At 39.7% G+C, this 25911-nt stretch overlaps 1 protein-coding gene across 1 annotated transcript in view; it reads right to left on the reverse strand.

Moving 5' to 3' along the window:
* Window positions 1-24463, reverse strand: part of GNAL (G protein subunit alpha L) — a 184993-nt gene extending 160530 nt beyond the window's left edge. The window contains exon 1 of the mRNA XM_033068731.2: window positions 23998-24463. Coding sequence (XP_032924622.1) covers window positions 23998-24463 — 466 coding nt within the window. The remainder of the gene's footprint in view (window positions 1-23997) is intronic.
* Window positions 24464-25911: the final 1448 nt, after the last annotated feature.

A 25911-nucleotide genomic window follows, 5' to 3' on the forward strand; every position in this document is an offset into this window, starting at 1 on the left:
TCACTCCTCCACTATCATTTTATTTACTGTGAATTTTGTGTCTTTCCAAGACCACATAAAGATGCACCCCCTCAACCAAATGAAGAAGCACTGCTGACTCCTACAGCCCCAGGTGCTCCTTGGACATCTTCCTTTGCCCCACTTCCCCTGGTCCCAGCCACCCGTGCTGAATATGGACTTGGGGATGCTGCTAGAGCTGCATGATGAGAAATCAGTAAGTGGGAACTATTTCACTGCTGCTACCCCAGTGAAGCTGAAGACAGCTATAACAAATAATTGTAAAGGGGATTTTATGTTTTAAATTGTATAATATCTACCTTATGAAGGCGTTTTTACTGAAGATTGACAAGTGTGGGAAGTGTGAATAGTGCAAGTATTCACAAATTATAAGGATCCAAAAAAAGTTGAAATGCATGTGTTATAATATTGGGGAGAGGGGAAGAAAGTGGAGGTGTCATAAAAAAAGGGAAAAAAAGGAAGGCATTTTGTGAAAAATTTACCTAGAAAAATTAAAATGGTAACATTTCTTCATCGACTTTCACTTTTTGCTGAACCGCACCTGCAGTGTTTTTCATGTATTTATTTGAATGTTCATTTTACAGACATCAAGTCTTTAAAAATACCTTTTTGTAACAAGCATGAATAGCAACTTCATGATTACATAAGACAAATACAGCACTCTCGTAACACATACAGTTTATCTGACAAATTTATCTGAGGTCTATAGCCACATAATCAAATTAAAAATTAATTCGCCTACCTCACTCTTGCTTTAGAAAGTACAAAATCTTAGGAAATTCTAAACATACAGCTATTATTAAAATGTATGACTCAACATTAATGAGAAATACAACCAGACTGACTGCTTTTGTACTGTCATAACTGAAAAATACAAAAACCACAACCAAAAACAAAAATACAAAACCACAACATTTTGCATATAATCCCCTAAAAGGTAAAGCTTCTGTAAATTTTGATGGATTACTCAAATCATCCTGTGTAGCTAATTCTTACAGCCTCTTATGCTCTAATGCTGTAGCCTGCTCGCAAGACTACCAAAATGGCTTACTAAATACAAATATTCAAAAACAGCCGAAGGAGTGCCAAGGAAGTTGTAGAGCTCAGTAAACGCTTGCTCTACCTCCAGCAAAGGGCAATGTGGATTTGCAAAAGGCACTCTTGCAAAAAAAATATTAAAAAGCAGAGTCTGCAGCTGAGAAGTTCCTCTGCAGGAAAACTGAAATAAAATTTCAAAAGAAGAAAACAGGATGATGTATGCCGATTGTGAAAAACCCCAACAGATTTAACATGGAAGAAGGGGGCTGTAAAGGGAAGCAGAAGAGAGAAAAGCAGACTTGTAGGTATGTTCACGGTTTTAAAAATACATTCTCCAGGATTTTTTTTTTCTTTGTAATAGACAATGCCTTACAAAGACTCTTTAGTCAGGGGTTAGGAATCCTCTTTCTGCTACAAGGAACCTAGTCTCAAAAATCTGGATGCAAGACAGACGTTAAGAGTTGCAGTTTATAGATCCAGCATTTTAACTCAGGGAGAATTGACCGATCCCTCCTGGAACCAAATGGATGACTGGAGCTCATGAGGGAATGATTAACAAAAAGGAAGGGGAAAGGACATGAGCTCAGTGACTGTGACACAGATAACCTAAACCAGATTTCTTAATGTTAGTCAGTATTTTTTTTGTCCTTCAAAAATGATGCAGCTAGATGGCCTTTTAAGGATTTTTTTACATTTTTAAACAGAAATGAATTTACTATATCCAAGAGACATCCACATATACATCTTTTACAGACATACAAACTGAATTTATCAGTACCACAGGAAAAAGAATACTCCAACTCTAAAACAAGACCACTCCCACCTAATAAAAATATTTTCACTTCTTACACTAAAGTCCTGACTCATGCCTAAAAGAATCTTAAAGACACAGAAGACCATATGTTTATAAAGAGATCTCAAAATAGACCCAAAATCTTTGTTTACTTACTCCAACTCATCCTCTCCAAAGGAAAAGCCTAAGAAAGTAATGGAGATCTTAACAGATGCTGTCAAATGGCTGTATATAAAAGCATTTTCTCCTTAGTGACAGACAAGCTGCAGAAGGATGTAGTTTAGACCTCTATTCCCTAAAGCTCTCAACAGCTGAACAGATTTCCTCAGCAAGGATAATAGGTTCAGAAACTTATTTTTGAGCACAGTGAGACCCCATGAAGTAAAAAGTGTCCATATTCCCTTTACTGTACAGTAACAAAGCGGGGAATCACTTTGGTAACATACTCAAAGCAATAAAAGACATAACATCATATGCCAATTAAAATGGATTTGCTTACTAAGTCTGGAAAGTGAATCTTGCCAGAATCAGCAGCCAATATTTTTTACAGAAATCTTTTTGATTCCACCCATAAGCAATATCAGTCTTTGAATGTCGCCAATACCACTGAAACATTGTGGTTTGAAAACCATGAAATTTTAAATGCAAAATACGTAACAGATGAAGCAACCAGCCTGTTTCTTAAGCAACTACTCATTGTGCAGTATATACCTACTGTGCTTGGGAATTGTTTCATATCTGATCCATGTAACAAATACTATGAATCAGTGCTGTTCAACAATTAGAGGTTAAATATGTTGCAGTCTTAAAATAAAAGCATCACAGGGCAATGAAGTCACATTTTGATGCCGTTAAAAAAAGTATGTAATTTCATGCAAAAGGTTGAAGAGCTACGGCCCATCTACAGAAACCATACAGTTTCCAAAGACTATATAGACATAAGTACCTATAAGTGACTGCAGCAATTACATCATATTCTCTGCACCTTTCAATTTTGCATGCAACACCAAACACCTTTCATTAAAACCCCACTATTTGATAAATGCACCAACTGCTGCCTTAGTTTTAACACATCCACAAGTGTCCACGATTCCCTTCTCCCCAACCCACAAGCACAAAGCAGCAGCCCCTTCTACAAAACAAGTAACCAGTGTATGTACCAAGGTGTTTCACAGAGAAATCAATTCTCCCAAAATTCAAGTACCAATTACTTTTCTGAACTCCTACATCTTGCAATTTTCCCTCTGAATTTTCAGTCTAGAACACTGTATGTCAGACAGGGCATTTTCTATTACCATATCTGTTCTTGAATGCAGTCTTAGGTTGCCCTCAGGTAGAACCCTGAAGGGTTCTTCAAATGTTTTTCAAAACTCTCAGCAAAAAAAGCAAACCAAACAACATGCTCAAAGGAAAAAAAAATCCCACTATCAAGCCATTCCCCCTTTTCTCATCATACAGAAAAAAACAACCACACTCCTGCATTCCTTCAAGGGTGGTTCAGCTTTTGCAATACAGTGGGTTGTAGAATAAAAGCAATGCTCTGACCATAAAACACACAAATCCTTATGTACATAACAGTTTGCCCACTTCCAACTATCCCAATTGGCCTAATGTAAGTTCTCTTCCCACAAACTTGCTTTACACTATGTAATTAACAGGACGAACAAAGGAAAAGAATATCCATCTCAGTCACCAAGAAAGAAAGAGTACTTTATTTGTACTCTGTTCCATAACCACACTGCATCAAATAGTGCTTTTTCAGCAGTGAGGGTCAGTAGACTGTATTATATTTTTATTTACATGAAAGGGTAATCCCATCATTAACACTTACCATACAAGTAGTGATTTGGGTAATGGAAGTTCATAAATCTACCGCATTTAACAACATAAAACAAGGCTATTGAGCTTCAAAAATTTCCTTGAATGAGACAGTGGCAAAAAGGCAAAATAAGTATTATGAAAAAGATAATATGATCTGCCAGTTGTTGAGTAACACTGTAGTTTTAAGATCTAACACTGATTTTCTGGAGAATTTCTGGTATAGCTCTTTAACTTGCATGACTGCAAATGAAAAGCTACATTCGATCCTGTCCTCTTCAGGATGCAGTTTAAACTCGTATACAAGTCCTCATTTTAGAGACTATGCTTCTGTTTCAGTTGTGTTGGGCTTGATGCATGCTCTGTGTAAGACCAATATGAATACAGAAAACATACAGTTCTTTTTCCTGGTAGGATTTTAATGCCTCTTTTGGAATGAGAAGCAAAAAATCCTCTTGATTTTCATACAGTACCAGTTTATTCTAGTCCTGTAATTACTTCTGCAGAGACTTCCATCTTGAGCTCTCAAATTTATTTGAAAAAAGACTTCAAATAACTAAAATAAAGATGTGTCTATAGGCACAATTGTCTATCCCTTCAATTTGTATTTCTTTTTAAATGCATTCTACCCTGAACAGCTCAGGAAGGCAGAGCCATTACATTGGCCTTTTAGCCCACTTCTAAGATACAGAAAATGCCCTCACTTAAATATTTAGTACCCATTTTCCAGTTTTCAAATCTTCTAACTGGAATATAGTGCAGACAGAGCATATTTTCATCCTTACTTGAGTGATGAACACCTAAAATACTCTTAAACAATTTCAGGTCAGATATCAGAAGTAGTCCTGTAGAAAGTGTGTACAGACATTTACCTGTTTTCCATACAAACAGCTGTTTGTTTTCCTATCTTATTTCCTTCTTCTAGATACTTTATGAACTTCAGTGACACTGGCTTCAGTTCCAAAAGTTTTGATATACATGATGAGAGCTTCACAATATGCCAAGGAAACACAGAAGACAAAACAAACACCTGACACTTTTGGTCACGTGAAAAAGACCTCAAGAAACTGATGTGTGATTCTGAGGTCAGGCAGATGACATGAAATGAAACCCATCCCTGTGTTGGTTTACAAATCAGCACATCTACCATGAAACAACTGTTCACTCACACTATTAAGTCAGTCTACAGTAAAAAAACTGCTTATGATGCTATTTTGGAAAAGGCAGTTCTATCTACCTTCTTTAATTAACACAGTGTTGAATCTGCAGTCACCTTTTCAGTGTATCAGTGACTTTTCAGTTATTTGGTTATCAATACCTCATTACTAATATTTGGTATTTCTTTCTTTACCTTGTGTTGATAGGTTTCACTGGATGCTTGACACTGACTCTCTTCTTCCAAGTGGAATCCATCAGACAGACCCTGACTTTGTGCGCAAATTTAGGAAAGACTATGGCAATGCAGTGCCTTGAACAACAAGAGTCCTGGCACTAGTGCTGGGGTTAACAAAAACCTTCATCATTCAAAAATTGCCACAGGCTTTTGATAACATTTTGGACAACTGAAACTTCAACCCCACCATGTAAGTTCTCAGCAGCTCAATCTTCACAAATGCTGCATTTACCTGCTGGTGTGGGGATAGAGAGGAGAAGAGGAAATATTTATCCCAATTAAATGTCTCTCAGAAGTTCATAAAAACTGACGTTGCAGATGATGACCCTCTGTTTTTGATGCTACCTCACTGGAAATAAAAGCTAAAAGTGTAAGTACGAGCACGTTCATTTTAACTGTAATTTGAAGTCAGGTCAGCAGCACTCAGCTGTCTCCCTTTCTCTTAGCGTGTGCTGCCACCACGAGGATTAAAGACAAAATGCAAAGACTGCAGGTATTCCTCAAGAACACCTGGTGAATAGCAACACTCAACTGCAAACTCTTCTCTGGTCAGTCCCACTTCTGAGTTTGTTACCCCACTCCAGACTATTACTCTTAGCCCCCTCTGAAAGTCCTGAAAGGGTGAAAATAGGGAGAATTTAGGGACAAATCAAGAAGGGAGACTCTCCAAACTGGCTAAGATGATAAGCTGAGAGTCTATAGCTGAGAATCCATGCCACTCTCACTCCTCTGGCCATGTTTACATAAAATTTATGCATCCAAGTTTTATTGAAAGAGAAGGCCTCTGCCTAATCATCTGAGTTGTCCATACAACCATAAAAATTTTGGAAGAGTCCAGTATTTCTAGTGACAGTAGCACTACTTCATTAGCATCACCATTAAAATGCCATGCATGCTGTTCTGATAAACAAATCTGTTCACAAATTTAGAACAACAACAAAGTCTCAAGCAGTCAATTAGTCATTAGTTTTCTCAATATGTAACAGGACAAGCACATCTTACTTCTTTTAAATCAGAAGAACAAAGCACTGGTAATTTTATAGATTATCAGGGTGTCTTAAATCAGCTACATCTTTTGGTAGCAGAACAAGCCTGCATCAGAATATTTATATTTATAGTGCTGGTAAGTTGATATATACAAAACTGTAGTAGTCAAGGATGTGCGGTCCTCTGAGAAGACAAGAACTTGTAATGACAATATTCATTCACTCATAATACCAAGGCAGATTGATGCTTTTCAACATATTCCCTTAAACATTTGTATTTAAACTTTCCTAATCCAGGTATCAGTTATAATATGCTCTCCCTTCTTCATCAGAAAATGGAAAGGTTTCTCAGTTTTGCTTTTTCTTCCTTTTTGAGTTTGAATCAATTCTAGCTCAAAATTCAAGGTAAAATTAATGAAAACTATTTAGGGAGATCTCATGAAGTTAGGAACACCTGCCCAAAGACCTGCAAGTTTATTATTTGCTCATTATGAATGAGTTTCAAATGATTGCTGTCTGCAGTTAATATGCATGCCAGTACTGTAAATGTGCACATCATATTGCTCAAAAAGAAAGAAGATGAACTTATGGCAACACTTATACTCGAGCTTTCCTCAAGCTCAACACACCAGTGTACACAGAAGAGTAAAGCCATGTGCCTTGGAAAGTGATGTGATTTTAGAATCACATCTACCACATCTTTGCTAAGATTTATTGCAACGCAAAGTTTAACAGATGGGAACCTCTCTGTCTCTAAAGAATGGATAATTCCTTCAGTGAATTCCATCACTTGTATGAAAATCAGGATATCAGAAGGGCAGCTCAGGTACCAGTCAGCAGGAGGGTCTGTTCGTTTAGGCAACTAAGCTTCTGGATGAATAAAGGTGATATCACCTATTTCTGATGCATTTGGCAACCCAAAAATAGGAGGAAAGCTCAAGAGATGAAAGACGAACAGCTTGCAAAAGAAGAATCAGATGCACTTTGAATTAACGCCAGTCTTGTCTAAGACAAAGTTGGTGAGACTTACTGCTTTACAAAAAATACAGTAAGGCACTTACAGCCCTGAGTAACACTGGATACTGCTACCACTCAAACCATTTCCACCAAGTCAGGGATACCCACTAATCATCCTTCCTTCCCACAGGGTTTCAGGAACAGCAGTTGTAGAAAACATGAAGGGTACATAAAGCTCTCTGGTTTTAAAGCTCTCAATGTCTTCAGTATTTATCTTCAACAAGAGAAGATTCTCCTTAAAAGAGGTTGCAATAAAATGGCCAAGTTGGAGAAACTGTGAGACCAGAAGGAAATAATTGAATTGCATGGCCTTTTTCTGCTACCCAAGCACCAACAGGGAAACGTATGCATTTCATCCCAAATGTGGTGTAAACTGGAGGCGGGGGGGCACAGTGGGAAACTGAAGAAAAGTAAATCACAAGCTGTAATAAACTTTGACAAATATCTTCAGAGTGGTTGCTGCCATGTCTACAGTTAACTAATTTTCACTGTTTCACTACAAAGGCTGAATGCAAACTGTAGAATACACCTCCACTAAGATTATTCACAGTAGTCTTTGCAATTACTCTTTTAGTGGCAATGGGTTTATCTGGGACTTGAGATGCAAGAAACAGTCTTCCTCATATAATGTCACAAAATAACTTAAGAAATATTTAAAGAAGTTAACAATCAACTTGTGAGTACTACAGTGAGATAACATCTAATATAAGGTCCTTAGCATTTGCCTTCACATCCCTGTACCTTTGCCCCTTTCTGGGGCAAACCCACAGTGTTCCATCATCTACATCTACTGTAATAGGGTGTGATGAATGACTGCCAATCTAGTGCACCTTACTCCATCAAAGTGCTCCTTAACACCATCTGGCCTTCCAAAAGGACCTATTTCTACCATCAGTGGGGAGAACATCCTGCAGAAGTTTTAACTTCCATCTGGCAGAAGATGACTGAAAATATATGGGCCTGAAAAATAAACAACCACAAACAAAAGCTGACTTTTGCATAGTCTCATTCATAGGCAAGATGTGGAAACTGATAAAGAACATCTAAGCCATGTGAAGGTTGCAACTCTTTACTAAAGAGCCGTTAGGAAGCTGGGAATTTACTTCAGTCTGCAATAAAACCAATGGTTACCATTACAAAAATGCTAAACCAGCCTCTGTCTTGTACAGAAGTTTCATCAGAATATGGTATTTCATGAGCTGATCTTGAAATTAGCCATCATGCACCTCCCAAGTTTAAAAAAATTAAAAATTCATGCTGCCTTCATAGTCAAATTACCACAAGTTTTCTTTTCCAGTTTACTCTCAATTCTCCAAATTGCAAAGACAGCATTAACAGTTCTCATCATGCTGTGGGATAAGCCACGGCAGTTTAGCTACAGAATCCTGCTTCATTCAGTGCAAAGCAAATGGTGAGTAAAGAGCAAACAGAGGTGATACAGCGGTACCTCTAAACTGGTGAAACTGGTGTAAGAAGACATTTGGCTCAGCCAAGGAGGTGCTACAGTTTTCTTTGAGAAACAAGAACTGTATGCCTCTTTTTGCCACAGAGAAGTTTGCTTCACCCCACAGCAGGGCACACACACAAATCTCTTCACATCCAGCAGCACCATTCTTCACACCTGAACCAGCAGGTAACTGGGAACACAGGTGGATATAGCTTTGAGTATCACAGCTTTGTTTTGAGTACACAGTATCTGTTCAGATAGCCATCCAAATGCTGCCTAAATTAATTCCATATTTGTAAACAAGTAATTGAACTTTCTTTGTAATTCCGCTGTTTTTGTAAAGCAATTGGCACTAGCCAGAAGTTACAATACCCCATATGACTCCGTTTTTGCAGAAATACTGATATGGTTTATCCAACGCTGACCTCAGCTTAGATAAGATCCCACAGGATTCATTAGTTCTGGCACAGTAGCACAGATAGAAGATGAGCACTAAGAAACAGAATAGATGTGTGATCTAAACCAATAAGATAAAACTGCATCATATTTTGAATGGGATTTGGATCCCATTTTGTTCCAATAAAAGAATACAGGATTTCCAATCTACACTGTTACCAAGCCACTTGATGACACGTTTAACAACTAACACTGCACACAGAAATGTTTGTGAAGTGTTACTTTCACAGTCACACACATTTTCTAAGGGAAAAAGGTAGACCTAATAATTATACAGAACTACAACAAAAATTTTACCACTACATAAACACTTTATGACCAGAGAAGGTAAACTTAAGCCATGAGTATGATGCAGGAACTTGACTAGACAAGAAAATCCTGGTAACCTCCAATTCATTAACTAAGAATCTGCTTCATCTTGGGGTAAATCAGATTACTGACTGCAACGAGCTGCTGCTTAATTTCTTTCCCATGCACTCTTGTCACGCATTAGCAGCAAGGGGCAGGGACAAAATTTTTCCTCACAGGAGTGTGGCCGTCATCTATCTGTCTAGGCTCAGAGACCTTTGCTTGGTGCTGTAAGGGACTCATTCTTTGCTTGGCCTCTGGCTCCCAAAGCTGGTCAGATGGAGACTTTCCAGTTACGGAAATCTGCAGCAGCAAAGCAGTCTGATAACCTTTGCAATATGGGGCAGTTACCCCAACCTGGCATGCTGCCGCCAAGACCCCCTCCACGACATTGCCTCTCATGCTTATCTGAAGTGAGATGAGAGGGTATCAACAGTTGCTACCAGTCAGTGTTTTTCACTGGGCTAGAAGGGGAGATTGCTTGTAGGAAAGCCAGGAACAGTGTACTTCTAAGAATTGAAGACATTCTCGTGCTGTCAAGACAGGGAACTTGTCTGACAAGCATCTGAGAGGCCCAGATCATTGTGGTGGCATTGGGACATAAAAACAGTACCAGAAAATTCAGTTTTTTCACACCTAGGCTTTCACATTTTGGATGTGTAATCACCAGAGGTCATGCAGTTGCAGCATTATTGCTATGTTTCTCCACCCTCAAGATTATTTAATTTGAGAAGCAGTTTTTAGAAATTAGAGTAAATAGCAACATGATAATTTGGACAGCAAAGGTAGCAGCTTATTATAACACCTCTCTAAAAAATTTCAGAAGTAGGCCAGGTTGCAGACATCTAAATTAATAGTTGAAAATTAGATGATATGTGAATTTGAACATGATCCACTTCTACTTTGATTCTACATCTGAACAAGAGGAAATGTATCAATACACCACTCCTTGGAAAAATCCACACTAGACACTAAAGACTTCTGCACACAGTGCAAGAATGCAAGAATTATTCCACATTAAAAAAGAAAATATGACATACAGTCAACATGTCACACATTTGCTATTATTTATTCTATACAGTATAAGCTGTAAGGAATGAGAATACTCTGAGGAATGCAGAGAGGAAGCAGTCATTTAATCCAAGACAACATAACACTTGTTAAATAAGGCACATGTACCAAAGTTTGGACAGATATCCTTCATGATGGAATGCCCATCTTCTGTATGTATATTTGACAGTTTGACTGTAGTTAGAATCAAACCCTACTGATCATTATACTTGAGTCTTCCTAATAATATTCATTATATGACACTATTCTGTTTTAACCTCCCAGCTTAAAGTTTTCCATCATGAATACCAATGCATACTTAGAACCAGAAGAGAAAATTAGGAAAACAAGCAAAAAAGGATTTCTGTCAATGTTTTAGTAAATTTGCTGTTCTGAAATCTACCCTAATTTTTTCAGCACCCTGTTGTTGAGCCAGAAGTTACATGTTGCATTTTATAGGCTTCATGAAAGATATTCCATTTTCAGTTTTAAGGCTTAGAATAAGAGCCTTAAAAAAATATAAAATCAACTCAAAATAAATAAATGAATGAATTGTTAACATCATTGAAATAAACATTCGATGACTGAGCCAAGGACAAAGTGTCCAAAATACCACTAAAACAAAAATTAAGAATATTCTCCTTGAAGGAATTTATACATTCAGACTGTGAAACAAAACACTTTTGTAAGTCTTCATCAGTGCTGACCATTTGACTCCAAGTGAAGTTGGTAGAAGACAAAACCACTCAGTACTTCTGAAGCACTTTTGATGACATATGCCATAACCAAACTGAGAAATCAGGCACTCAGGATAATTTTCTGCCATGCTTCTGGATCTCAGCTCCCTCTTCCAACTTAAGCAGTAAAATCCAGACGGATGACACCGCAAAATTAAGTTCAAATTTGGGATTCCTGCAGTCACAGCAAGACTTACTACGCTTTCACTATAAAAGCATGTGTTTTACATACTTTCACATTACACTGACTTAGAATTTATAGACTTTATATATCTTTATACACTACAGCAAAATCAGAAACACAACTGTTCCTATATTTGTAAGCAAATTTTCCTCCTCCACAGTTTATACTCACAAACTATTCTGGAAATTCTTTTAAAAGAAAATGCAAGTTTTCTCCACAGGAAGGGTGCCTGTGTGGAGAGTTAATTAAAATGCTAGAAGACTGGGCTCCAGTTAGAGCATTTATCAGAACACCCACAGAGGAAGGGCTACCTTTTGAAATGTTAAATACATTGTCAACCAGGGATGGTTGGGTCAAGAAATATTTTCAAGCCATCTGATGCTCTGAAAAAAATGTGTACACCTCAGAATCAAAACCCCTACTGTCTATTACTGTGTATGATGGGATGACAGACTTGGTCAGGTGTTTTATGAACTGAGATAATTCTTAGTACACGCTTAGGATGAGTTAAAAACCGAGACTGCTCCAATGTATTCAGAGAGACTTAATTCATCAGTCAAATACCTATTACTAAAGAAGATGACTATGAAGGTAAGAACTCTTCCTTTATTTTACTAAAAGGTTAGAGTAAGAATTTATTTCCAATATATAACACATACAAGAATTCTGGCAATAAGCAGGTTTTTTTTTTTTTTTAACAGATGTTACTCTTCCTATCTACTATTAAAAAACAAACAAACAAACAGAAAAAAAACAAACACCAAAAACCTGACCTAAAACAAAGTGTTAGTTAGTTTACTAAATGCGTGAATTCAAGAGCTTTACATTTTGAGTTGGACTCCTTTATGGAAAAGATTGTTTCAAAACCTGAATAAGTAATTTTTCAGCCATAAACCAAGAAGGCAAAAAGTAACAAGAGTCAACTGATTTGTAAGACAGCGTTCATAAAAGGTTCAAGCAACTGCCTGGAAGATCTAACATCGTACAGAAGATGCTTCTGAACCACGGCCAGTAACAAATAGAAGAAAAAAAGCACAGAATCATGAGATTATCTTTTTTCTCCTGTGCTGGTCTGTAGTAGCAGTAAGTATTTAACTGGCCTACTACTTCATCTTGATAAAGCATTTTCAGCTTGCTGAAACTATCAATTTAAGTAAGCAGCTGGTTTCTTTTTCAAGAAAAGGACACAGTACAAACACCCTAAAACCAGACTGCATAATAGAGATGGAAACGACCAAGCAAAGTACTGCTGTTTCCAAAGTATCTCAAGTTAACAAAATTATTTGTTTTGCAAGAAATCATAATAGCAGCATCTTCTTCTGCACCATGCTAGACCAAGACATGGTTAATCAGCTTCATTGTTTAACAAAAGCATTCATATGCACCCTGCAATATCAAGTTAGATTCTTCACCTTAAACCAGTAACAGCAAATTGCCCTGTGTGTCAACACAATTAATTCTTTTAACAGAGATTCTTGCCCTCTGTCTTCACAATGTGATCTAAACAGTTCTTAATATTTACAGGATAACTCTCTACAAGAAGGATCTGAGCATGCCCTGCAAATCACAACAGATAATGGCGTAGGGAATGTCAATCACATTCACTGCTACTCTGTGAGATAACCTGAAGGGATCAGAAAAATCAAGGTTTTTTTCAGGTATGAGATCCCATTATTTAGATTACACAGTTTGAAAAAATAACATTCCGTCAAGCACAGGACTGGTATCTGCTACCAAATGCCAATGAATCAGTAATAAGTTATTTGCCTAATTAAATATCTGAGGGATATTGATAGCAAACACAGTTGATTAAGTTGAAGGTTTATGTCAATATAATTTGGTATTATAAATAAGCAGTGCATGTATGCCTAATGTTATTTGTAAACAATCAATACAACACACTTTAAGTGAATCAGGAATCAGATAATATATGGATTTCAAGAATGAAGTGTGAACCATCAACTAGCTACAGTAAACTTTTACCCACTGATTAAAGATACCACTGTGAATGTTAGCTTATCAGAAGACTCGAGTGTGGACAAGCAGCAACATTGGAGAACAGTAACTATCTGATACAGTCAAATAATATTCTTCCATGAGCCACTGCAAGGTCATATCTCCAGAAGCAGCAGAAGCAGAGTACAAAGATTTTTATAGGTCAGTTTCAGAAACACTTGGATATACACTAATTATGAATTGTCAGATAAACAAATTAAAAAAAACAAACAAACCAGTGCTTTCTGCAGAAAAGAAATACAAACACCATTAAAATAGGCACTGCCCACTTCTGACACATTGGGAAAAGCAGCTTTTAAAGAATGTATTCCAGACTGTTGTCTTCCAGGGAATGGAGTAACTATGCGAGTTATAGATAATAAAACAAGATAAAGAAAGTAAGTGTAATATGAACACCACCCCAGTAGAAGCTGAAGTGGATGGGTAGGATATTATGCGTCCTATTCTGAGCTAGGGTTCAAAACAATAACACTACTTGAACACTTTGTATGAAGTACTAGTGTCACATTCATGTTAAAATTCAAGCAACTTATGAGTGTAGAGCACAGAGACTATGAGGAAGTGAAATGATGTCTTGGTTACATATATAGTCAAATGGAAAAATCTTACTAGTCACTTCTGGACTTTAGTCTAATTATTCATAAACTCCTAAAGTCTGCTCCATTGTCTGACTGCATACCTCAAGCTGATGAAGCAGCTACCAATACCGAAGTCTTTATCAGTCTAACTTCAGAGAGAGAATTGTTAGGGAATAAAGGACTGAACTCAAAAGATGCTCTCTATTTATTTATGTGGGACTCAGTAATATCTTCAAATTATTTTTGTCTGACACAAGATTGAGAGACTAATTCAACATTTCTTTGCACATCATGTGAGCAGCCAATAAATTCAAGTTGCTAATTACTCTTTTATCAGATTATCTAATTATTTTTTATCAGGGTATCAGGATACAGAATACATATGAAAAAGCCCCCACCAACAATCCCAAAACAGCAGAAGGTCTTACTTTTAAGAGTAAATGTAGGAACAGAAAAACAAAAAGAAAACTTTTGCTCCCATACTTATCCAGCCATCTTTGTCTTAAGAGAAATAGTGTCATTAAGAAAAGATTACATTTCAGTGGCAGTCAGGACAGTAGGATGTTCTGATGTTACACTGTTTCAGCTTGAGAAGGTTATGTATTTGTTTCGTCCTGCACACAATCTACATGTACTAGAAGAGGAGGTGCTGCAGAACCCTGGCAGACTGTGACACTGCTCACACAACCAATGCACAGAAACCCAGAGAAACTGTGTGTTAAGATGAATGGCTTCCCCCTAGAGTACAACAAGGTATTAACTTGCTCTTCAGCATTGCATAGGGAATCAGACCAAGTGTGGAACAACTGCTCATTCTGTTCCAGAGCATCAGAGCCCCTATTTGCTTTTCCTGAAACAGTTGGACCAAGAGCACAAGCAGTTGTACTTGTTGATAGTATGAGGCAGCATGAAAAGATAGCCCCATCTTCCCTGCCCACCCTCCAAATCCCTCTCTAGCATATCTGAAAGGCTGTTTGACCTTTTACTGCATTGCTTTAGCTTTTCCTGACATATTAGAAAGAATTAATTTAGACTCTGGCAGATAGATCACATATCTGTGAATCTGCTTTAATTAGACAAGGACTACTGCCAAATGGGAGTCGAGTGCTCTTCAGGTGATCCTTTCTGCATTAAATTATGAGCAACTTCAAGTACCAAAAAAATACTCTATTTCAGCTTTTCCATGAAACAGTTTTACTTCCACCTCTGGTAGTTCAAAGACATAGCTGACCTGCACCTGGAGCCAGGATCCCCTGACAGCCAAACACTACTGCAGGCAGTTTTTTGTTCTCTTCCCTCTCTCTGCTGAGCAAACATTTTCACCTCTATACACAGAGCTAAGAAGTAGAAGCCCCTTGGCTTCTACCTCCTAAAATATTATTGTAGTTTCCCCATTTAAAAGACCCCAAACTCTAAAATTAACAAGACACCAACTGTACTGTTTTCAATAGTAACCAAGTTGGAAAGACACTACTGCACAAACAGGCTCATGGACTCAGATGTCACACTGAGCAAAATAAGAAAACCTGGGAGACCAGCATAGAATTTAGAATAACAGATTTTTGCACTCAGAGTGCACAAGGAACTTCAAGGAAGGAGGACTGCTATGGCTCCTGATCTAAAAGCGCAATGTCAGGAAGCATGACATGGTCTTCCATTAAGGCAAAAGAAATGCTTTGCAACACTGAAGAATCACATAAAATGTAAAAAGAGTCCCAAAATTAAGAAAAATGTATTTACCAAAAGGAACAATGCATAGCAGTTATTTAAACACAGCTTGTTATCCAGTCCTTCTCTAAGTGTCAAAAGCTTGTGTTCACCTCTCAGTGCTATTTTGCGTGCAGGGACAGTCCAGATTAATATGAAGTACAGCTCTGTTAAACAAAACAAAGCCATCAGAATTTACATGACAGATGGGTGGTTTCTTGATTGGTTGGTTATTTTTGTTACACTTACCCCATCCCAAGTGTGAGAAAATACTGTAAAGAATTTGGGATTTCTCTTCTTCTTTCAAAACATTAAATCTAAGGAAATCAACTATTCAATCTAAACCAGAATTGTTGTCCTGTAGATCCCATCTGTTTTCATTCATGGAAATACTTTCAAGGGATAAAAGTAAAACATTTAAACAGTTACTCTTCTGCCTACAGCCATGCTCACAAGTCCGTAGACCCAATGAATAAAAGGATCTGAAAGTCCTCTAAAGTCATAACCTGTCTTTTGTGCCATTTTCCTGGTTGTTTATACAACAGCATCACACGTAACAGCACCAGATTTACAAGGGACTATGAGGTTTTTAAGCACAGCTGAAGCAGAAGAATGTCTCATACACATCAAGAATCTTTAAATGCATTCAGTTTTTAGTATTAGGTGATGAAATGACTAAATTAAATCAAAGCAGACATTATGACATGGAAATACCTTCCACAGCATCTTGCCACTTGGAGAGTCCTTTTGCCTAGTCGAAAAATAGATTTTAAAAAAGGCAAACAAAACCTTACCAAACCCTACCAAAATGTTAGAAGCCCTCCCCACCAAAAACAAAACCTCCCCCAAACTCTTTAATCATCTATTTTCAGATTATGACGTGGTTAATTCCGTGTATATCCCTTACACAAATTATTATATTCTTCTGCATTTTAGGTTTATAGTTTATAAAAGAACATAAAAAAACCCCAAACCTCTTAGCAAAGGCTGACATGTTAGAAATGTTTAATATCATGTTCCTATCTCTGCTAGACAGTGAATTAGACAAATACAGGAAGCTCATAACAGGCAGAAGATAACACCATAAGTCTGTTTTGTAATTCAGATGTCCAGTGAGTCAAAGGAGGGAAAAAAGCAATCTTGTTACAGAATCCATTACACTTGCTCTATGCTTATGAAGATTTAAGGCTATGAGATAGGACATAATCCAACCACATATTCTTGAAGGTTGGTTTATCTCACCTGGATTCCTCAGAGCAATCTTCTGCATTTTACAAGAACTTCAGTGGTCATGTGTGTATGCACAGACAAACACGTGTGACTCTATCTGAAAAAATATTATTTGGAATAGAAAATGATTCTACAGTCAACATAAAATTTAATTCAAACATGAACCTGGAAAGAGTGCTTTCACTTAAGGAAAAAAACCAACTTGCTTTTGTTGGAGTATCATCCTCCACATGTGAGGCATTGGGGAAAATAAAGACGATTCTGAAGAAGGCACTGCCTAACAACAAGAAGTGCATTCCATATTTGCGCCAAGATACAGAATGATTAGTTCCCCATAGTTCACAGAGTTGGCAACGTCTCAGCAGCATTCACAACAGTTTTCAATAAAAGATTAAGTTGCTTAATATAAATTACACTTGCGCACAACACTAAGGATCTATCTGTGTTCACCCACACTTCTGGTAGGTTAATACAGCCTTCATTCTTCATGATGGAAAAATACAACCCTTCCTCATCCATTTTAATCCACAGATGACAAATTAAACACAGAGTATATTACATGTATCAAAAAGTATAGATTTTCAAATTAAGAAAGAGAGGCTGGGGGTGAGGAAACAATACCCACAGAGAGCGAGGACTCAATTTATTGTCGGGTTTTTATTACAAATGTTTTTCAGCCTGCTAGTTATCTCCACTGCATGCACTAACCCAAAAGGAATGGTCTCATTTACTGAAGACCAACTAGATAATTTGCTTGAATTGACTGCTGAGAACTTTCTTTTTGCCCTTTAAAGGAATGAAGTCCTCTTAAAAGAAACCATTAAAAGTGTACTGTCTACCATAGAAAAAGTGCAAAACTTTTCAATTTTTGTTTCTTTTTATTTTAAACACTTGGGGGAAAAAAGTCCCTTCTACTTTTAAATAGTTTTAAGGTGCAAACTGCACATTGTTCCTACATGATGTAAATTCCTCTCTAAAAATAAAAAGAACAGCATAGAATTTATGATTCTACCTGGATCTGACTTACTACAGTAACAGTATTTTCAGTAGGACAAATTTATTATTCTTGAAACCTAACATTACCTTAAATATAAGTGGAATTTATAATTCTTCAAACTTAAGTTCAAAACCAAACAAACATAAAATAGCAGATCCTGAGGATGCAATTCAAGTTTTACTTCAAAGAGATCTTATCAGCTAAGATGTTCCACTATAGGTGATTGATGTTATGTCTTATGTTGCAGACATTAATTGGCAGCTTTTTTCTCAGATTTTTTGATCTTCTGCACATGAACACAAAAAAAGAAAACAATAAATCCTTTCTTAAGTAGTTTTTACCTATTCTGGTCCCAAACAGCACACATTTCCTTCTTTGGATAGCTTATGCCACAAGGCTTTAAGTTCTTAAACTCTTATTTAATATTCATGTGAAGACAAATCACAAGACATGGGAGTTTCACACATACATTCATACAGTGCTACAGGGATAATAAGAAATATGCTAATCAGTGTACTTAACATGCTCATCCACTATTGGAAAAAGCACAAATATGATTTGCACAGGCCAGATACAAGGCCACATTTCCTCCAGATCCTGCATAAGATTCATAAGATTCTATCCCTTTTACCTGAGAATAAGCAACACCACTTTTATCTTACTTGCACCATTCTCTACTGCTATTCAAAAATCACAGAGAAGAACCCATTCCACATCACTCAGCAAAGGCAAAGGGTTTCCAGAACAGGTATAACCATCAAATAAGTTAAATTTGCTAAGCAGAAGGCAGACCAGGTTTCTGCCACAGCTTGGGCAGACTGTTGCATTAAAAAAACAAAAACACAAAAAAAAAACACTTAAAAAATTTAATTCAACTTTACAAACTCAAAATGGTACCTGACTTGAAAAAGTAAGTTGAGGGAAGCCATGAATCTACACCGCGCCCCCCCCACCATTAAGTATTTCCCCAAATTTGTAGTTGCACTGTGCCAAAGTGACAAAACAAAAGAAAAAAAAAAAGAAAAATTGGGAGTGTGGGTTGGGCAGTGGAAAAGGATAAACATAGTTACTATGTTTCAAATTGTATTTCTTCTAAACTGTTGTGTAGAAAGGCACGGGGAAAGGGAAAACAAATATTCAAATCTAGGAGTCTTACATATTCTTCAAAGTTTCAGCAGTCAAAAAGTTACAATGGTAATGGGACCTTAAAATAATATAACATACCTGCAAAGCTTGCTTAGTTAAGATCCAATAAACATTCATGAATACACACTGATACACAAAACTTGCCTAATAATCAAAAGTTCTAATTAACAGCTGCAGAACCCACCCTTCCACAGCACTTAAAGCCTCCCAGTATTACTACACTTAACACAGGGAAAAATGATTTAGTTATTTTTTTCTTGAATATCAAGTGATTGAAGATAAGCAAAATCAATTAAAGTATGGAAATAAGTTTAAACATCTAAATATGGGCTAAATCTAATTTTAATTTACAGATGAAGAAAAGCTAAGTTTTCAGTACAATTAAAACTCCCCCAAAGTTAAGAACTGATCCCAAATGTCCTGATGACTTCTGACTATTAGGTTTTCTCCAGTGCAAGGAGTGCATATCCCACTGCCTGTGATGCCAAGTTACAACAAAAGCAGAAAAGCTTTTGAAGACATGCAAATTATGCAAAGTATTAGGGATTATAAAATCCTTCTGCATTACTACATCGGTCAGCATTTGCAGCCTGGGATTTCAAAGTCCTAGAAATATCTGTTCCTACCAATCACCTGTGCATTGTCTCCTTATTAGAAGTAGCTGGCTGTAAGGATCCCAAATATTCCAAGCTCCCTTACAGACCAGGGAAGGAGTCATCTCTGGCAGAAAAAGAAAAACACCTCAAGCATTCAACCTCATGCAGACACAAGGAAAGTATCACCACATCAAACTAAAATACAGTCAGGTATTTACCAAAAAGCATAAGTTGACACAAGTTAAAATTATTTTTTTAATAAAATTCATTAGGCTTAAGATTTAAAATTCCCTTCAGGATGTATGATGAACTTAAGGATTTGCTGATGCAGAACATAACGAGACTGCAATTTTAGTCTAAAAGCCACTGTCAGACCAGAAACTCTCTTTGCACAAAAAGTTAATTTCTGACAACAGTCATTTGGTTAAGAAGAAAGAAAAAAACCACAACATTACTTTTGTTGTACACCTCTGAGCTTTCTGGGATCTCCTGAGTAGGTGTTTCCCAAGCTTGACAAAGCATCTTTGTGTTTGACTTCCATCAATTCAGAGGAACTATGTTTTTCAGTATGTTTTCTATACTTTTATACATGAACATCACCAAACACACCTAAATTTCACTATCAAGCCAGTACTTAAATATCATGTAAGTAGTTTCAGTACCTTTTAAGTGAAAAATATTACTATCTCTGTTTCCCCTCCCTCAACCCCTATATCATTACTTTCAGTTTCTGCTGAACAGAAAAGCTTTTCCTCAGAACACTTTCAGTTTCAATTTAGCAGGGAAGTGTAAAAGAATGTGTTCTGCTTGAGAAAGTCATCCAAAGGTAGGGTAACAACCAGGAGTCAGGGTAAATGGAAAAAAAAAGAGGAGTCAGAGGTTAGAAGACAACAGCTACCTAAGGAAATTAAAAAAAAAAAGAAAAGAAAAAAAATCAATCTATAGCTTACTTCAACATTACATGAGCCTTAATTATACCACAATGGTTAACACACTGTTTAAAGCCAATTCCCCTTCACCCCACTTACTCACAAAATGGTTTAAAATACGAGACTGCAAATGAGAATGTAAATTGCTTCTATAAAGTGATTTGTAATGTTTCCACGGTTTCTAGGAAATCAGCAGCTAAAACAGTCTTGCAGAAGAGGGTGATGGCAATTCTCTGGGAAAAAAGACCAAACAGAAACCAAAGCTGAAAAATTCTGATCAAGACCTGCAAATATGTTCAATAAATACATATGCTTTTTAAAAAAATCCTCATCTCAGGGTTAGTAAAAGCATCCTAAGAATTTTGCACAGATGAAAACTTCCCTTATAAAGAGAAAAGGAAATAAACCCCCTTACAAATAATACAGCATCCAACAATCAATTCAATGACCAATCAATTTCTTGTGTTTTTTAAGTGAATGTCAAGCAAAAAATGGCCAACTGTGGTGGAAAGTCAGTTTTCATTTTATGTGGGTTCTTCTTTCAGAAGAAAAACGAATGGACCCAAACCATGTCTGCTACTACTCCAGTGCACCAGTAAAGCCTCAGCATCACAGCTACAGCCACCTGACACTTAAATACCTATTTGTGTGGGAGGCACAGACAGTGAGAGCTGATCTTGAGCACTTACTGCACACCCTCCCTTTCACAATCATTGGTTATGACAAAACACATTAAGTGCTTCCGAATGTAGGTTAGGGGAGAGTGTCAAAACATCACGTGCACCACGAGACATTAGTTGGGGGGAAGCTGTGACAGGCAAGAGCAGGCTCTTAGAGAGATATTTACCAACATACACTACAAAAAGCCTTTGAGACTTCATAATATCTTGGTAACTTATTACACACAGCTCATCACAAAGCTGATTGTTTTCATTTGACATAATAAAAGAGTGAGTGTGTTTTTAAGAAAAGGTTGTTTTCAAACATTTATAAGCTTCTCTTCTAATATACTATTTATTTAGACTCCAGAGATTCTTAGTATTCTTACATTAGGGCATTTATTTGCATACCCTTTTGATATCTAATAGTAGCTCCTTAAAATATACACTGTATTTTTCTCTAAAATGTCAACAATATCCTTTAAACTTGCCCCAGTAAATGTACGATTGTACAAGGACATGCCAAAATGAGGCTATTATTTACAAACTTGTGTTTAAAAAAAGAAACAAAGCCCACGCCAACGCTGTTGCTCAACTTTGTTTGTTCTGTGACGGTGCTCTGCTGTCACTGCATTCACCATTTCGCCTCTGCTGTGCATTTCCTCCATGTTGATGTACAAAAATATTCCTCCTCTCTCTAGCAAAGGTACGCTTTTCAGGTTCAGTCTGCCAGGAAGACCTTACCTTAGGGACAGGGATCCAGTTATTTACAACTTGAAATGCTACAAAATATCAGGCTGGTAACATTCTTTATTCTAAAAGACCTTTGTGTACATTCTGTCTTTTCCTCTGTGCAAGACGGAGACCTATTACCTTGTGAAATGCAATTTTGCTTTACTTCTTCTCTGACAAATAAACCATTCCCCATTCTAAATAATTTCCTCTTATTTACAGTAGCATTTCCAATACTTTCAAAAAGCAATACAAAGCACCTGCAGCTCTCCCTACATCTAAATGAAACGTTTAAGTCAGGCCCTGATGTGAAACGATAATGCAACATTTCCTCCCAGCAATGAGAGATCAAGAGAATCTTTTTTGATTACGACATGGATTTTAAACATAATTAAACACAGGGAGTCTTAGGAGCATTGAATTTCTTTTGGGCTGCCAAAGGTCAGAGACGATTTATTTTTCAAATGGCATTGTTTCTGAACAGGTGTTTACTGCTCTGGTTTACTATGACAACCACCCATGTTATAGACTACACACAGTATCTATTTGTTAGAATTCTTTTGTTCAAGCAATGACAATGCTCTCCAGAGGAAGGCCACCAAACAAGATCTCTGCCTTCTTGCAGCCATACTAGTCGAAACACACGTTCAGATGCTTCAGGAGAAGAAAACATTAAAATTTTTAATATTTCATTGAAAAAGAAGAGTTAATTACTTTGAAGAGTTAATTACTGCAACAGTTCAAGAATCAGAAGCGACATTTTATCACCACTACTACCACTAATAATAGATCCATGGAGTATGAATTACATCTTCTTCCTTCTTCCTTTCTACCAGTTGCACTAGTATCCTAAAAGCCGGTATTTTACAGGTAATAATAAAGGTCATGATTTGGTTTTTCGGAAATGGAGCACTACAGCTCTGGCATACCTTTTGTCCACTGCTGTATTTCATATTTTTTCCTCCCTTTCCCCACCAACAGAAATGAAAGAGTCCACTAAAACAGTTTTATAAAGAAAGATGTAACGACTACCCCAAATCTGGAATGCACTTAAAGCACCAAAACTCCATACCACGCAACTTTATGCGAACAGCCAAAGAAGCTAATGCAAAAGCAAATCAGTATTTTCACGCTAACAGAAAACAGAGATTTATGACCACAGCTAAGAGGCCAAATAAGCCCTCTGCTCAGACCATAAAAAAAAGCCCTGCAGTATGACTGTTCTGTTTCCTGCAGGAAATGAGATGCTTGTATTAGATACCCCTGTGGTTTTCATACTGTAAATGTATCAGCTGGTACAAATCCTCTGGAGAGGACTATTAACTAATGCTTAGAAAGAGCAGTGGCAACAGCAGACCGCATGTAGCACCTCAGAGAAGAGGGGACAAAAGCTGGCAAGTCATCCCTAAAAAATCTGAGAGATAGCAGCTGAAGAACACATCTTGTAGTAGAAGCGATGTCTGAGGAATGTACATATCTACACCCGCTTATTTCCCCTTACTACACTCACTGCTTCTTTAAATAAGGAGCCTATTGCTCATCACCACTCCTCATTAAACCATCCCTGGTTACACGCGGCACGGGAGGACCATCCACAGGCTACACACATCTCATGCATGCATGGCCATTTTTCCTCCTTCCTACTGTGCTTTAAAAAATCATTAATATTTTTTTTCCCGTTAACGTTTCCGAGTTGCGAGGTCGCCGAGCGAAGTTCCCGCCGCGGGCGATGGGGCAGCCCCGGCCCGGGCAGGGCTCCTCCACCCGGGAAGACCCCGCTGCTCCCCATCCGCATCGCCCCCGCCCGCCCGCCTGGGTGGAGCCGCTCGCCCTCGCCCGACAATGTTCTCCATTGCAAAACCACTGCCAGGGCCAGAAGCAGCGAGGAGAGATCAGTGGGAGGAGGAAGGGAAAAGAAGGTGTAAACCTGTCTGGGGGAGAGCCCGGGGACGGACACGGCCGGGGGGCGGGCGGGCAGGGAGGCAGCGGGGAGACAAAGGAGGGATGGAGGGTGCCAAGGAAAACAGGGGAAGCCGAGGAGGGGGCGCTGCCGGGGAGCCCCGCGGGGCACCTGCCCGCCCCGGCACACCCCCGCACAGACACACACACACACCACACGTACCGAGCAGCAGCAGGCGGTGCGTCTGCTTGTACTCCCGCTTCTGCTCCTTGAGCGCCCGGTCGATGCTCTTACTGACTTTCCTCGCCTCCTTCTCCGCCTCCCGCTCTTCCAGGCGCAGCTTCTCCCAGGTCCTCTGGAGCGCCGGCGGCTGGTGCAGCGCCTGCTGCCGCGCCGCCTTCCCCCCGCCGCCAAGGCCGGGGCCGCCGGCCTTGGGCAGCGCCGGCTGCCGCTCGGGGGCCGCCCCATTGCCGCCGCCGCCGTTCTGCAGCAGCAGCAGCGGCGGCCCGTCCGCCTCCCCGCCGGGCTTACCGCCGGGCCGGAGCGGGACGCCGAGAGGCTGCGGCTGCGGGGCGGCGTGAGGCTCCGCCGGCGCTTCGGGCTCCGAGGCGGCGCCGGCGCTGGAGATGGAGCCGCCGCCGCCGGCGTCACCGAAGAGCCGCGGGCGCAGGCTGTAGCAGAGCCCCATGGCTCGGTGCCCCCGCCGGGGACGGGCTGTGGCGCGGCGGCGCTGGCCTCAGCGCTTCCCGCCGGCCGGGCAGGCGGCGGCGGGCGGGGAAGGGGCGCCGCGGAGCCCCTCACGGCCCCGCTGGGCCATCTTGCATCTTCCTCCCGGGCTGTGGCGGCGGCTCCTCGGCGCCGATCACCTGACACCGACCGAGCTGCCACCGCCGGGTCCACGTTACCGTAAATACCCCAGCGCCAGCCCACCGCGCAGCGCCGCCGGGGGAAGGGCGGGGGCGCCGCGCCGGCACACAGGCGCACACGGAGCGCAGCCCCCCGCCCCCCGCCCAGCCCGCCTCAGGGGCCGGGGTCTCCCGGAACTCCCGCTCAGCGCCCGGCCCTGCTCTGCCCTGCCCGGGAGACCCTCGCCCCCCACGCCACCCGCCCTCCTTGCTTCCTCCCCCCTCCTTGTTTCCTCCCTGCCTGGAAGGGCCGCCGTGCCGCCTGTGCGAGCCCCGGGAGCTGCACACACCCCTACCCCTCTCCGGGGCTATGCCCCTGACAGACAAGGTCTCCCCCGGCAGCCCAGGGGGAGAAGCCGAGGCGAAGGCCTCTCACTGAGGGGGACCCCTCACGCTGAGGGCGGTCCCGGCGAGGCCGAAGCAGCCCCCGGCAGCCTGGCATCCTCGCAGGCACAGCACGGCTCGGAGCCCCGGTGCTCGCACACGCGGCTCCGCGCCCACGCGCTGACTAAGGATGCTGTGGGAGGAAGGCTTTGGGTGCGACGGTAGGAGAAAATAATAGGCAATGTTGGGGTTTGCTCGCTATCTCAGTCAGTGTTGGCAGCACTAGTACTCCAGCAGCGTGCTGCTGTGGGCTGTGGAGGAAGGGCTGGTGCTAGAAAGCCGGTTCCAAGGCGGTGGCAGCCCTCCTCAAGAGAAGATCGGGGAAAATTCAGGCTACTTGGAATGTCGCTCTCCTTCTGCCTCGTGCACCTCCATGTTCATCATAATCTCTGCAGTCCTTTTTCAGGGGCACGTAGCTACTGGATGAAACTGGGTCTCTGAATCTTAAAGCAAAGCTCATGTCATGTGTTCACTATTATGACTGGCATGTACCTTAGCTTAATTTCGAGACTCTCACTTCAGTAACCTTGACTGCGTTCATTAACATCTTTATTCATGCAGCATCTCTTTGGATTCTGTAATGACCTGTTGTATTGGTCATTGGTTTTGTATCCTATTATTTTGCAGTGACCAATATTCTATTAATAGATGCCACTGTTTATATAATGCAATATGAAGAAACGGAGGAAGGTAAAATTCCCATACTTCTTTACAATTAATAATTAAGAGCAAATTGGGCACAGTTTTTAGTTCCTGGATATGGGAAACAGAATTGGTTTTGGGACAGATCTATTTGTGTCAAATTATTTAACAAACATCCTATAAAATATGTATTTACCAAGCAGCA

The sequence above is a fragment of the Catharus ustulatus genome, chromosome 1 (genome assembly GCF_009819885.2).
Source record: "Catharus ustulatus isolate bCatUst1 chromosome 1, bCatUst1.pri.v2, whole genome shotgun sequence".
Taxonomy (NCBI): domain Eukaryota; kingdom Metazoa; phylum Chordata; class Aves; order Passeriformes; family Turdidae; genus Catharus; species Catharus ustulatus.